The sequence below is a fragment of the Engraulis encrasicolus genome, chromosome 12 (assembly GCF_034702125.1).
Source record: "Engraulis encrasicolus isolate BLACKSEA-1 chromosome 12, IST_EnEncr_1.0, whole genome shotgun sequence".
Lineage (NCBI taxonomy): Eukaryota > Metazoa > Chordata > Actinopteri > Clupeiformes > Engraulidae > Engraulis > Engraulis encrasicolus.
In genome coordinates, this window is record NC_085868.1 from 153,037 (window position 1) to 168,719 (window position 15,683).

At 41.5% G+C, this 15,683-nt stretch overlaps 1 protein-coding gene and 1 long non-coding RNA gene across 2 annotated transcripts in view; one reads left to right on the top strand and one right to left on the bottom strand.

Annotated features, from left to right (window-relative positions):
- cand1 (cullin-associated and neddylation-dissociated 1) overlaps positions 1 to 9,044 on the bottom strand; it is a 136,211-nt gene extending 127,167 nt beyond the window's left edge. Inside the window, exons 1-2 of the mRNA XM_063211447.1 lie at positions 8,719 to 9,044; positions 761 to 904 (exon numbers count right to left, since the gene is read on the bottom strand). Coding sequence (XP_063067517.1) covers positions 761 to 904; positions 8,719 to 8,786 — 212 coding nt within the window. The 5' untranslated portion in view covers positions 8,787 to 9,044. The remainder of the gene's footprint in view (positions 1 to 760; positions 905 to 8,718) is intronic.
- A 195-nt stretch (positions 9,045 to 9,239) lies between these two features.
- LOC134459956 (uncharacterized) lies at positions 9,240 to 13,409 on the top strand. Its single transcript, XR_010036914.1, has 4 exons — positions 9,240 to 9,413; positions 10,026 to 10,135; positions 12,091 to 12,173; positions 13,233 to 13,409. It is a non-coding gene; the product is annotated as an uncharacterized LOC134459956 (long non-coding RNA).
- Positions 13,410 to 15,683: the final 2,274 nt, after the last annotated feature.

Genomic DNA, 15,683 nt, shown 5'->3' on the forward strand with positions numbered 1-15,683 from the left:
AGGCCAAAAAAGTGCTTGAGGCTTTTCAAAAGCACTGAGGTCTCTTAACATCAGGAGAACGAGGTTGTCAGTATAAAAAGCCCTCTGGCAATGTTTGACATCTAAACACAACAAGTCCGACAGGCGGACAAAGATGCGTCCAATGGCAGCGAAGATCGCGTTTTGGCCGAATTAAGGAATGCGTTTCAGACGGCAGACCGACCCTCTAATAGAGATGCTATGACGCATCTAAAAAATAAGACTCCAAGCATTTAAGTTCCATTTTTCTTCTTCAGTTTCCTTTCTTGTTTTTAAGTCAGTGCGCCCTCAAGGTCACGCAGGCTGATCTTATCCATATCACTGGGGGCTGAATTTTGTTTTGTTTAAACTGCTGCTCTGTCATCCAAAGTTGAAAAGCTGGCCGGTATTACCGCTTTAACAGTCAAAAACAAAATCAATATCTGAACTCTGACAGGCACCACTGTAATCCAAAAGGTAGGAATTAGATGAAGCTCTTTTAGCGATAAAAACACACCACATGTTTCTCGTTTTTCTGTGAGAGCACAAATCTACAAGGCATCATAAGCAGTATGGGAGGTCCCAGGTTGTATGTATAGAACTCTAATAATCAATTAATTTCTCTTGGAATTACATGGTATAACCATGCAAGATCAATTGATATTCAGGAAGGCAAATTGGCAGTACACACACACGGACTTGTAATAAGAGTTTCTGCATAGTGTGGCCCTACTGAGATGGTAATGCTCCCTGAGTGTTTTACCATTTGACGGCCAGGTTCTGCACTTCTCCATTCTTGTCCTCCAGCAGCTTGAGGATCATCTTGACCACCTTCCGCTCACTGTCATCATCCAGCTTTATGGAGTCCTTCTGCAGCTCTGACATCAGGTCATTGGTGGCCATGAACCTGAAGAGGGGACAAGGACGCACGGACCCACACATGCGCGCACACAGACAAGCACAGACACACACAGACAGGTTTTATGCACTACTCGGCATCTCCATATGAGCATGTGGTAAAGCTGTGTTCAGCAGGTCAGTTTGGGCATAATAGCGTGAGAGAGAGAAATGGTAACGGGAAGGTCAAACTCACATTCACAGAGGGGAATATTTAAAATCTGGGATATAGTCGCGGCTCAAACTCCATATTCATGTTTAAAAATGGGCTAAAATTGTGCATGCATGCATTTAATACTTTAAGCAAATTTCACAAACACTCCTATATGGTACTTAGCTTAAAGGTACACTGTGTTGGATGGTGGCCAGAGTAGGTATTGCAACTATGCTGCTCATTGAAACTGTGCTGTCAGGCCCTGCCGTGTCCATCCGCCTCGCCTGCCATGCCGCTGACCCGGGTTCGATTTCCGGCCCGGGTCCTTTGCCAACCCCTCCCCGTCTCTCTCCCCATTTGCTTCCTGTCCACCTCTCATACTGTCCTGTTCATAGTAAAGTCTAAAACACCAAAATAATATCTTTTTTTTTAAATAAACTGTGCTGTCTACTGCCAGATTTTCACAAGATTACTAAATAACAAACTACTAATATGACCATCAAGTTCATCAAGTTTTGCAGCTGAAAATGTCTATTTCTGGACATTCAAAATGGCGGACAATGGAGAAGATCCCCTTTAAATCATGAATGAAATGTGCGATTTTGCGAATTTGATGGTGGTGGTAAGTATAGAAAAAAGTAACATTTGTGGATGGGCAGCATGAAAGGAAATAAACTACAAAAAATATTACACACTGCACCTTTAAATGTGCCTGAACATATTCCGTAAGAGTGGGAGATGTTACATTGGCCCACTAACATTACTATGACAACGAATTTCATGCTCAAGTTATGTTCCTATATTAATGCTGTATGTAGACCAACTGTAATACACATTAGAAATGATCTAGCGGGCCAAATAAAATGACCCCGCCTGAGTTTGACATCCATGGCCTAGCGCTTCTAAGCTTTAAACCTTGGTGGAGGAATAAGCACCCTATAGATTCCTATCTACATTCACCAATCTCTTCATAGTTTAGATGAATCGAGAAGCACATCACTATAATCAGCCAATGGAAATTTGGACAAGTCAAATCGTCAGTGAATTTGTGAGTGATTGCAGGGCTTTTTCCAGGATTTTTTAGTATGAGGGAGGACCGGGGGGGTGGTTAAGTGGTGCGCGATTTTTAAAAAAATGAAGGTAAAATGGGGCTTTTTGAGACTATCTGAGAGGGACATTTTTTACTTTTGTGGACATCCTAAAAGTACAATGTTAGTGCACTTCAAAATGGCTGAGAAGAAAAAGGAACATATTCCCCTCCCTATATGAAATGCACAAATTAAGCCATTAAGCAAAACTTGAAATTTATTCTGGTACATAGGTAAATATTCATGATCTGGCAGGGAGCTGGGATGAAATTGGTCAGGGGGCAGATTTTTTAAAAGAGAGACCAGAGAGGCAATTACACTTCTGTCCTGAAAATACAATGACTCGCATACGAGTACCCATAGACTACCCATATGGGTAACACTTTTTTTTTAAATTGCATTTGGTACCACAGTAACAGCAACTCAGTAATCTGAACATAACCCTTTGAAAATACAACATTGTTCTATACTTGCATTTTAGAAATGAAACAAAAAAGAGTGGATGCCAACCAAACACATTTCCTCTAAATAACAATTTGGCAATATTGAAGGCTTGCACATCAAAAACCTAGGCTACACCCTGAGACTGTCCAAGAAAATACTGACTTCACATGACGTGACGTGATGATGATGACAGTTGAGCAAGTGAGCGCACAGAGAGCCTGCTATGTGTCCTACCTTGCCAAGGTCTCAGGAGCAGTAACATAAACAGTTCTAGCCACGTACTTACAAGATAGGTGTATGTATAAACCGAAGCTATTTCTTCTCACAAAGTTAACAGGTTGAGCATTTGTTAGCATTTGTGCTAAGCGGAGAATTAGCTATTTCTAGCGCCAAAGTTTCTCTCCAGCTCTTCTCCGTCAGTGGAAGCGCTCGATACTCCCGACGCTTAGGCCTATCTTATTTCAAAACTCCCCCGACTGTTTGTCTGTCTGCCTCTGTGTCTATGTGCGCGACTCGCACGCTGTCTTTTGCGCCTTCTCACGTTCACACGTTCCTGCGTTTCTCTATGGGGTGTATTTATTTTAGGAGCAAAATACAATTGAAAGGGTTAAAACATCTACTCGCACACGTGCGCCCTTTCCATTATTTGGTTCGCACAATCATTTATTTTAGGGGCATATGCGAGCAAAAGGCTCGCACTGTAGAGCCCTGATCAGGGTGGACGCAGGCTCTCTCTCACCCCCCCTCCCCCTCTCTCTAAAAAAGAACTTGTTGCGGCCCAAACAGTGAGTAACTTCACCAGCATTTTTCGTGAGCTACGGCGTTGTAGGTGCTCAGGCAGGCAGTCACCCTGCGCAATGATTATTGGAGAAACGCTAATAGGCTATAGCCTAAACGGTAGAGGTCACGATGACCATTCATTTTCCCCTAAATTATTAAATTATCACGCCGCAAGCATTTGAACAGGAGAATCTTGGCTGGTTGATCTAATGTTCAGTTCGAGACAAGGTGCGCCCTGAGCTCTGCCGGCATCTTGCAATGGTTCGTATTCAGACGTGCAGAAAAGTTACTATTATCAATGCGACAGCGCGATGCTGTCTCCATTTTCGACCATTTAGCACTTTAGATTAAAACTTAGATTATTAGATCATTATTATCATTACAATGTTGTGGATTAATGAGGCTTTATGACTATGTAACTGTATATTGAGAAATGTTCTAGGTGCGCTCAAAAAAAACCAAACAAACAAAAAAAAAACATGAGGGCGCATCCACGGAGTATGAGGGCGTGGCGCCCTTATTTCCCCGTTCAGAAAAAGCCCTGGATTGGATGAGGGACTAGAAAGGTGGCCAGGATATTTTTGTGGAAGTGACAGGGAAAGTGCTTATAAAAAATAATGGCAGTGTAGTGGACATTGGGGGCAGAAATTACTAGAGAATAGGAGTAAGTGATGATGAGAATAATAGGTGTGTGTGGGCTAATATGATATGGTACCTTAGACTGAGTTCTTTGCATCACCTGTGCATCATGTGCAGTCAACCTTCACCATCATACCCCAAGTCTGGCAACTCAGACCTCATAACTAGTGTCCACAGCTAAAACATTTTAAGGAGCCCAATCAAGCCTATAAATGCCAGTAAATATCAAGGTCAATGTCACTGTATGGTTGTGGGGGTTTCAGCTGCCAAAGTTCAAGCAAACACATGGAGACTAAGGGTGGGCGATATATACCGTCTGCGAAATTATCGTAAATGTTGTTTTGACAATGAGTAATTTTGCAATATCGAGATATTTTTATGAAGTCGCTAAAATCAACAAAAGCGCTGTGACAGGACTCATTCAGACAGCGACGACAGCCAAGCCTTTCAGCCAATAGTAATGTTGTTGTGAACTGGAGAATAAAGTCTGTGAACCAATGAGCAGACAGTGCTGAGGGGGGCGGTCTGCAGCGTTTTGCCAGACAAGGAGAGAGAGATTTCCGTGTCACTTCACTCGTGCACAGCACTGCTGCTGCTGGGCAGTGGAGGAGAGTTGCTGTTATCCAAATGGTGGATTTACACGAGGAATTCAACCATTAAACCAGCCATTGCATGATGCTGAGGGCGTTTTGAAACTATGTGCTTTAATTAGCAACCGTCTGTGATTATGGAAAGCCAAATAGTTAGGAAGATAAATAGCTTTGTCTCTGCTCTGAGAAATCGCTAGTTAGCATGCTAGTTAGCGAACTAGGCTAAGCAATGTTGTTCTCTACAACTATTAGTGGCTGTTACTCACTACTCAAACACCCACCTGCATGTATAAATGGCATAACTGCTTAGGTGGACAAGTACTGTTAAGTTAGACTGGCGCAGTGAGTTAAATTACAATCTGTGAAATTCAACACATGCAATTTGCAGCTGCCCTAGTTTCCTATCCATGCACTGTTTCCAGTCAAAAATGGCGGTCATCTAACAGAATCATAAGCAATACATTATAAAACTATTTTTTATTTACATGGATATGTTTTCATGCCAAGTGATGAAGTAACTTATTACTTTACAGACCAGAGCATATGCATGTTATTAAATCCAAAAGCTCTTCAGCACAGCATTTCTCCCAACTCTCTGTCCCTCCCCAGTTACAACACAAATGCAGCACTACTACCTCCAGTGCAGAATTGAAATTAGTCTGGAATCATGCACAAATAATAGATTGCATAAATGTGTAGCTTTGTTACACTGCCATGCTTTGTGATGTAGCCTAGTGTAGACATGCCATCATTTATGCAGACCTCTTGTTAACATGCAGTTTAGGCTACATAGGCCTACCTGCTTTACTCACCCTGCCCTGCCAAATTCCCATACAGTACAATTCAAACACATTGACCCCCCCCCCCCTCCTTCTGAAATGGGCCCTACAGGTTTTTGCAAGTGTTTTTGGAAATTATTGTCAAAATTCTAAAACTTAGAGATTTTTTTTTTTGCCCATATCGCCCACCCCTAATGGAGACCCGACAAGCTGTCAGGGAAAAACATGTGGACTGTCAGCATATTACGCTAGCTGTCCGGAAAGGAGTTGGTGATACTCTCTTATGATGTGTGGTGTCTGTTTTAAATGTCACCTGGTAAAACGGCATTTGTTATGCTTTACTATTATTGTGAGTGACACTACTATTATCCTGTCTTACACTTTGAAGTCTGCTGTATGTCTCTGCATGGAAAAGTGGGAAAACATGATTTCAAGCCCTTTGCATGTTCCATGCATATTGAGCATAAAATTGACTTGATTAAATAACGTCTGGCCCTTAATGGGGGGTGAGGGGCATGTGAGCATCACTGCTATCTGCCTCACCTTACACATCACCTTTGCCTCCTACTCAATAACAATAGGCAAGGCAGGACAGAAAGAGAGAGAATGAAAGCAAGAAAGACAGAAGAAAAGAACAAACTGTGTGAGGGTAGAGAACATCAAATCCAATGCTTGAGAACTGAAATGATGGTCGTTTTCCAGTACATATATTTTTGGCAGAGGCCTGCACAATAAAAAATATAAAATATCCCATCCTCACTTTTGGGCGAAATGCTGTGGCCTCAGCAAAAGTCTGAAGCCAAGCCATCCATGATGCAACTGCTGCCTCACGGCTAATGCATAATGCATGGAGGATCTCACTCGCCCTCTCAGCTTCACCCTCTCCCTCTCTCACTTAAACACACACTAATAGTTCTCAGGGGGCTAAGGGAAAATGTGTCTACTGTCAGACTGACACATAGTGTGTGCGCGTGCGCAGACAGACAGACAGACAGACAGACAGACAGACAGACAGACAGACAGACACACAGACACACAGACACACAGTCACACACACCTTTCTAGACGACGAATCATAACAAAAGCATGGATATGATGTGACTGAAACTGCATGACACACAGCCATGCAAAATCATTGTTTATGTGACGTCACTGGCCAGCAAGTGTTGACATTACATCATAAAGAATTCAAAAATATGCGCCAAACTTGTCAAAATTGTGTCCAACTATTTCCTTAGCCAGCACCTAACTGGGCCATAAGTGATGACAGGCTGGCAGATTGGCAAATGTATACTGTACATGCACAGCCATCTGAATTACAAGAGCAGAAACAGACGAGAAAAAGCAGAGCATAAACACATTGAGGCAGATATTAGAAACAAAATTGTACTTGAAACAATGAAAAGGTTTCTGCGATTTTGCTATTTACTGTTTAAATATAGCCTACTGTGCTCCATGCCTGAGATCTTTCAGAGCTACTTACTCTTTGGCATGCTAACATTGGGAGACACATATGTGCCAAATTCAATCATGACAAAAGCACTCAGGTCAATGTAGAGACAGGCCCATTTACTGCGACTGACCCACAGCAGCCTACAAGCAGGTTGGGGGGACGTCACAGCGGAAATACAGAAAGGTGATGTTTAAGATAGGGGGGCAGCAGTCAACAAGCAGCCTAGAAGCTGGTATCACTAAATAGGGACGGGCAACAGGCCAAAAATAATCCCAAGAAATCTTTTCCCATATCGGATGTAATACATCTTCATGAACCGCCCAATGTTTGACTAGAGTGCATGACTAGTGCTGCGTGGCAATAATTATGTCAACATGCATCTGTCCTTAAAAGACGTGGTCTTAAATCTTTTCACGTTCAGGTCGAGGTTCCACCTGCAGAAACACCCCAGTTAAATCAGGGAAATTGTATAGCTTTCAGTAATTCACCAACTGGTCTCCCTGCCTTGTTCAATATTAACTGTAATTGGGTTGTTGATTGAGGGTGCAGAGGAACAAATATTTCCCAATTAGGCCTATGGTTTTCAAAACTTTCAGCAACTCATCCACTTGCCTTAATCAAAGCATAAGCCTACTAATGTAATTTGATGGTGCAGAGGAAGAAATATTTCCTAGGGTATTTATTACAGAACCTTGTCTTTCGCAATTCTGACATATAGGGGCTACTGTTTTTACACCAACTGATTCAGTTACAGCGTGCTTAAGTGCCAACCATTGTTATTCAATTAAAACTCAATGAGAAACATGTCTGAAGAACATTTGCAGAAGAAGAAAAAAACATAAAGGTTTATCAATTCCATCCATTAGTCTAAGGGATGATAAATGTGAAAGACAGCATATTTGTTTGGTTTGTGTGGGAATTTCAATAATGGATAATATCTGGCTGCCATGGACCACAACTGCTTGTCTATGTCATTTCATCGGACCACATAAGCTACGCTCAATAAATACCCTTAATATACTACATTGTTTAAATGATATGGAGAAGAAGCACGCCCTTTTTCAGGTGATCATGCATCTAGTCAAATTACAATTTCATTCAGATCTCTTAACATCATCACGCTACGGTGCATGTTTACGTTATATTACATCTCAACAGTTGTCAAACTTCGAAGTTCATGCAAAACTTAGCTAACGTTAGCGATTAGCTAGCCTTTCTCCAATAATCCAAACTTGGGGGACCAACACAGCTAGCTAGGCTCTAATGGCTAACAGGGTGCAGAGGGTGGTTAGTTAGCTTAACCATCCATTAGCAAGAATGGGTGTGATTAATGCTGCAAGTGAAATACAAAACGTGACTTACGGTATTGTTGTGTTTTGAAGTGCGTAGCCGAGAGTAATTCACCATCATACTGAATGGCTTCTAGCACTTTCTTTGCGACACAGCACTGCATTGATTCAGCATACAACTGGCTAATGAGCAAGTTCGGCGGCTTGAAAGGCAGTGCTAGCGCTAGCTTTAAAACCAGCGACGGCTTCACTGAGCTGAATATCGTTGACAGGCTAACCATAGCTAGGAAGATGACCAAGCTATCTCGCTCAGCCAAGACAACCCCACAATATATTTGGCACATAACGTCTTAGTACATGTAACTTGGGCTATGAGACAAAATGTTTCTTAATTATTCGGTTCCTGTTGTTGTCACCATTGGCAAGGAAGCTAACATTAGCTATAACAAACCAGCGAGACGTTTTGCGGCCTAACTAACTTATGCGGCGTTCCCACCATCATGTCAGATCACATGTTCAGTTTTATACAGTTATATACGGTGGTGACGGAAATAAAACCATGCATACCTTTTTGCACACATTGTTTAATGCGTATGCAGAAAGCTTACCTGAAATCTTTGTCGCTGGATGTCATTTTTTCCAGAAGATTGGAAATATGGTACGAGGCGCTGGCCATGTTTGCAGTCTGTTAGAATAGCTTGCTAGCAACCACTTCTGAGTATCGCAGGCCAGAATTAACTGTCAAGTCGTTTAACTGTTGTGGACGTCAAACACTACAGATTGTGCAAATTTGCTCTCCTTGTGTTGGCGGCGAAGTGTTGATCAACGGCCGTACTGTGTGCAGTTCACTCTCATCCCGCTGAGTTTGGATGTGTTTGAATGGAGATTCTACTTCGCTCTGCAGAGGAGGGAGGAGTTGCCAGTCCAGACGCTGTCGCGGAGGTCAAAGTTGAAAATGGTTTTCGCCCCCTCTCCTCCAGGCAGTTGTTACATTCTTTGGCTATATTACATGATGTTACAGTTTAAATGAATGAATGAACAAATGACTGAATGAATAATGAATCTTAATAAAGAATTAAATGCACACACATCATCAAAGGACAAGGACTGTTGAAGCAGTGACAGGGGACTGTCGGTACCTTACCTGTCGCTTCTGCCTTATCTGTCGCTTTGGGGTCCTAGCTGCGTTGCCCTGGTAACAACTGTAAACAAAAGGCTGCGGTTAACTGCTCCGCTCCCTGACAGGATTTTTCGTTCATTCGTGCCAATGAAACAGGAGGCCTCGATTCATGCAGAAGATAAGGTACGTAACTGGGATATAAAAATATATATGTAAGAAAACTATTTAACCTCACAGACTAACATTGTATACGGTACATTCTAACAATATATTTCTAATGTTTTGAGTCATTCCCGTTCATTTGAAGCGTAATTTCGCCCTTACTGTGGCTAGTTTGGATGAGATGACTTGACCCTAGCTAGCATAACATAAATGGCAGCTAGCTCTACACTATTTCGGATATTCGTTAACAATCAGTGTTCAGATAACTAGCGCAAACGTGCCGAGATATCTTGTTTATTATAAAAATAAACGTTTGTGTTGTGCCATGGCTTATATGGCGATGACGTTTGAGATGGTAAATTTACGGGCCACAGATGTGTCTATGGTAAGGCCGACCTGACGAGATAGCTGCCTACTGAGGTTTGATTGGATATGGACATTGTTTATTTCAGAAGGAAAATGTTTGGAGTGGAATTGTTTGGAAGACAATCTTGGGACAATTTTGCTCTTTGGGTCTTTGTGCCAACCATGCCAGCTATCGTAGGGTGCTCTGGGAACGATCTGTTTACTGTATGTACACTTACTGAAATAAGCATTTTGTTTACATAAAATCCCTTGTCATTTCACCACTAGGTTTGAAACCCAGACAGCACGAAGCATCTTGCCGACGTCAAAATCAGATCAACAGACAGGGACATCAGCCTTCTCTTGGGAATAGGCCAGATATGCCATAACAAGAAATGGTAAGTCTATCACTACATAAGATCCATAACAAAATACTCCTAATTAAATCTTAAATGTGACCTGGTGGCATTATTGTGTGAATGCTTATGTTGCACACTTAATGAATAAGGTCCTCAAGTGTGTAGAGTTCGTTGTTTATTTACATTTTCCTCAGCATAACTGAACAGCTGACACCGCTGCCTTTAGGCTAGTGACAATGGACCCAAAAAGGCCTTCGTTTTCGAGATACCCCAACCGGAGGTAGAACAAAACCCAATAATGTTTTTCCTCATCTCTAGGGTGTCCCATACATGAAAATGATTCTTGGCCAAAGTGATTTTAATGCTAAGCCTAAAAATTTTACACATTTTCATATGCACCTCCAAACAAAAAAAGCACCCAAAATGTGACTTCTCTTGGGTTTTGTTCTACCTCCGGTTGGGGTGTCTCCAAATTGTGAGGCCATTGTCACTGGCCTACTTCTGTATCATAACAAATAGACAGGTCATCAGCTGGGAAAATTAGGCCTTTCGTCCTACCGCACTTTTCTCTGTGGATTACTGACCAGAAGGCCTATTGGAAGAAATGAAAACATGGGGCCACGTCAATTTTTGCTCAGAATTCAATATGGCCGCCATTTTCCAAAATGACTTGTTTTCATGCACTATTACATTGTACTATAAGGTGATATTCATGAACGATTAATTACTTTCAGCTCTATTCTGTCCTATTTCCTTACATACATGTTTAGAAAGGTTGACTAAACTAAAACAAATGAAAATAAAGTTGGCCACCTTGCAATATCCAAAGGAAAGTGCTGAAAATAATGATTGAAATGCACATAGAGTCTATGGCTGGGAAAATTAGGCCTATTGTCCTGTCAGGGTTTTCACAGTGGTTTACAGACCAGAAGGCCTATTGAAAAAGATTCACCAGCTGGTTGCCATCTCAAATGTGCTCCAAAATTCAAAATGTTCTCTGTTTTTCAGAATGGCAGACTTTCACACATTTTTCCTCAATACTGTAAGGCCATAATTATCAATAAAGATGACCTATTTTTCAGTTAAATTCTGTCCTATCTCCTATCTAAAGACGTGAGAACAAAGGTTGGCAACAGAATGATGTAAATATATATCTTGCCCCTTTGAAATATCCTAAGGATTTTTGTCAGAAAATGATTGAATTACACATACACAGTTGACTGCTGAAAAAAGACTATTGACCTGCCAAACTTTTCACATTACATTACTGATCAAAAGTTTTTCAGGCCTTCATTTTTTTGCATAAAGCAAGGGTGAGTGTGCGTGTGTGTGCCCGCGTGTATCCCCCACTCATCTTTAACCTGCTTTACAGTGTCTTTCCCCCACACACTATTCTGCCCCACCCACCTCCCCACACACTATTCTGAAACCCAACCCCCTCACTCACCCCCCCATGCTACTCTGCCCCCCCAACCCTCACCCCCCCCACGCTACTCTGCCCCCCCACCCCTCACTCACCCCCCACTATTCTGCCCCCCACGCTCACCCCCCCCCCCTGACTCGTTCTGCCCCAACTCCCCCACGAAATACTCGCCCAGCGAGTGATTGGATACCCTTTATTGGTCATACACAGTGATTGGATATTCTGTAGAGTTCACCAAAAAGTATCCAATCACTGGGCGTGACTAATTAGGCTGACACACTTGGAAGGACACTGGCCTTGCATTTGAGAAAGACCCGGCTACTGCACCAGAGAGGGTCTCTGCACTCATTGCTGGTCCTATGATGCCATCTATTGGCGAAAACGTGCAAAAGCATAATTAAACTAAAAGACAACTTCTGACAGGACAACAAAAAGACAGGGAGTGAGAATAAGGGAATAACAAAAAGCCAAAAATGGGGGGTCCACTACACTTGCATATCTGATTGATGCTGTCACTCATTTTCTAGTCTATATCTTGGACTGAAAAAGGATTACATTATTATGTTTTCAGGTGTTTTGCCCCTGCGGTTGTGAAGAGGATGCTGTGGAGGTGGCAGCATGAACGTGTCACACAGACATTGGCTAAACAACTCGGTAGGTACAACGAAATAAAATAAACCACCCCCTCAACCCTGTTTATGCTGCACTGTACCTATTATAACCAGTTTTTATATAGACCATTATTTGAAATACTATGAGAGCCTTTCTGTTAGCATACTGTACAGCAGGGATGGGCAACTGGAGGCTCGGGCGCCACATGCAGCCCAACTTCTCACTTTAATTTTTTTTTTACAAAGGACAGTTTTTAACCCCCTATAAATCAATAGTGTAAGCATTCAGGTATAAATAAAGAAAAAGTGAAGTATCCTTTTGTAAATTCTCTCAAGTGCGTGGTGATGTGGCCCACTGATTGTGGTAATTAAAAATGTTGGCCCACCTTATAATGAAAGTTGCCCACCCCTGCTGTACAGCCTACATCACTTGTACATGTCCTTACCAAATAGGACACTAGCTAGCTAAATGTAACTAATATGGCATTGTGAAAGTTGTATGCCTAAATGTAAACCATAATATTACATTGTGATGGACAGAATTCAACTAAACCAACATATTACATTGTGAATGTAGTTGCATAGTGATACTGAGACCGACTTATTCCTGTCTTTATTTGCCATATTTTTTTTCCTCAGAGCTGAGTGATTCCATATTTTTTTCCCCTATGCATGCTCTAAAAAAAGTAACTCTTTCTTACTAACGGAATTACTTTTCATGATTTCTTTTGGTGTTTCTTAAGGCCAGACAGTTGCCCTTTGAAATGAGTTCAGTTCTGAGTCGGGTCTGTGATCCATCATATTTCTTAAAAATAAAAATGACTGAATGAACATCCTCCACGACAGGTGATTCCATACTTTTTGCCAGGGGCGGTAAAAACCTAACTTGCTCAGCCTCTGAGGCACATAAAAACGTGAAATTAGTTGCATCATCTTGCATGAGAATGGACAGGAGTCTGCATATTGGAATGCACCCATGTCACTTCAGGCGCCTTGGACAATGCATCGTGTATGCAGCATCAGGCTAAAATGGGTTAATAACACACACACACGCACACACGCACGCACTCTCCTCTAATCTTCTCTCTTTGCCAAACTTTAGATGACATTTCCAGCATGTCCAACTCATCAGCATCAGGGGAGATTCGGTGAAGGTGGTGCACCATCCAGGACCAGTCATGGGTCACCAACACCTCTGCAAAATCTACACTTCTTGTGAACCCTGTAGAAGACACTACAACCACAAAACTGCTAATAAACCATCACATACTGCATCACATCATTGTTCTCCATGTGTTACTGCACCCTCGGCACAAGTTCTTTGCTAGATTGCCATCTGGCAGATGCATCAGGACAGGAATGTAGTTACTGTTTGTGATTATATCTCCCCACACTCTTACTTGCTTTGCATGGCAGTGTGTCTCAATGTGTGTTAGAATGGAAGGTGTCGCACCATTGAAGTCAATGGGCAGCGGCATTGCATCAATTTTGGGCCACCAGAAAAAAAAAAGAAAAAAAAACCCATTGAAAATGAATGTAAGGTTATGTCTGGTGATTTCTGGTAAATTAGAATGCCCATAACATCAAAGTGGCACTGGATTACTCAACCATTTGCCTCTTAAAAGATAGCTTCTGCCAATTTCAATATGCTGTTGTATAGCTCATGCTACCCTTGACTTGTCAGTACCCGGTGATGCTGGCATTTTTTGACTAAGCTCTTTCTGAGATCTGAGCTACTCTAATGGGGCAGACTTTGATTGCATTAAAAACCTTCTTAACATAGTCCTAATCCAAATACTATCCCAAAAGGTATCACTGTCTGTTTGCTAGTTGTCTGCTGATGTTGCATAACCTTTTGAATGTTATTGGGAATAAATGAAGATGTTTTTTGAAATGTAAACAAACGCCTGCCCCCATTACAATGACATGGGTATGTGGAAGAGCTGTCCCTTACTCATGCACCTGTTTAACAAAATGTTATTTTTATTCAAGTATGCTGTGTGTCTAGGGGTATGCAGTGTATAAGGGGGTAGTTTTCTTTTATAATCTTTGTGTAGCAAAACCTCTTCTCAGTTGCATGGCTGAGACTGTTCAAATAGGCTACTGCCTGCCAATACTGCAAGCTTCTACTTAGTTGCATTTTAACCTTGATATGTTATAGAGAATATAATTATTATAGAATTGTTACCAGGTAAAAACGAAAAGCAAGTTAATGTAATCCAGTCACTCAGTCTGTCATAGTAGCAATATCAATGAGTGCATTCCCTCGTATTTTAGCGTTTTGCGTGGCATCTGTGGGGATCAAGGTAAGCAGATCGTGGAAATAGTAGGCTATAGATAGGTTATAGATGTAAAATAGTACACTGTATTAACTTACAGATGTAAAATATTTCGCGGCCAATATAAACTTAATGTACCGGTAGTCGTGTGTTACACGACGTGATACATTAGCTTAGCAGTAAACATAGTAAATCAGGGGGTATAACAAGCCTGTGTCGAAATTCTTTTCAGTACATCGAGATGGATGAATGCGACGCGATTTCAATGTTAATGTTCTGCTTCACGGTGCTTTGTTTTTAAATAAAAACGAACAGTCTGCCAGGAAAACTTAAAATACGATTGTTTATGAACAGGCGATAACCCGGACAGCCTCTAAAACATGGATCGTTCATTTCAGCCAATCAGGTGACAAGAGCGACAGATAAGGCAGAAGCGACAGGTAAGGTACCGACAGGCACCATTCCATCATTGGCGCTGAATTCAGCGGCGCTTATGCGCAAAAGCGGAGTTTCAACTAACAGCAGGACCACTAATAGAAAACCATTCTTACATGTTATGTGCACCATTATTCAAAACCCATAAACCTGAATCATTAATTAAGTAAAAAATAATTTGGGTTTATAATTTTATAGTTTTTAGTTAATTTACAAAATAAACATTTCTGATTGGTGTACGTCACAAGCCGAATTTCATGACTCCGGAAATATCGATTTTTACAAGAATTAAAACAAGATTTTTTGAAATGCTTCGCTGTTTTATATGGCATTGTAGGTGAGCCCTATCTCACGCCTTTCGTAAAGTCTTCACGAAAAAAAATAGAGTAATTTTCGTGGTGCATTCACGTTATTGCCCGCCTTTCGTAAAGTCTTCACGAAAATAATAGATTAATTTTCACGCTGCCTATTCACTTGAATTGCCCCACTGCTGCTATGGTTATCCAAACGTCTGCAGGGGCGGGGAGGGGGTGCTGACAACACTGCTGATTAGGGGTGGGCGATATGGGCAAAAAAAGTTATCTCGATAATTTTTAGAATTTTCACGATAACGATAATTTGACGATAATGCTGTGCTGAAGAGCTTTCACTTTTTGAATTTAATAATATGCATATGCTGGACTGTAAAGTAATACTTCATCACTTGTCATGAAAACATATCCATGTAAATAAAAAATAGGTTTATGATGTATTGCTAATGATTCTGTTAGAGGACAGTCATTTTTGACTGGAAACAGTGCATTTGTAGATAGGAATCAGAACCTAACTATGGCAGCTGC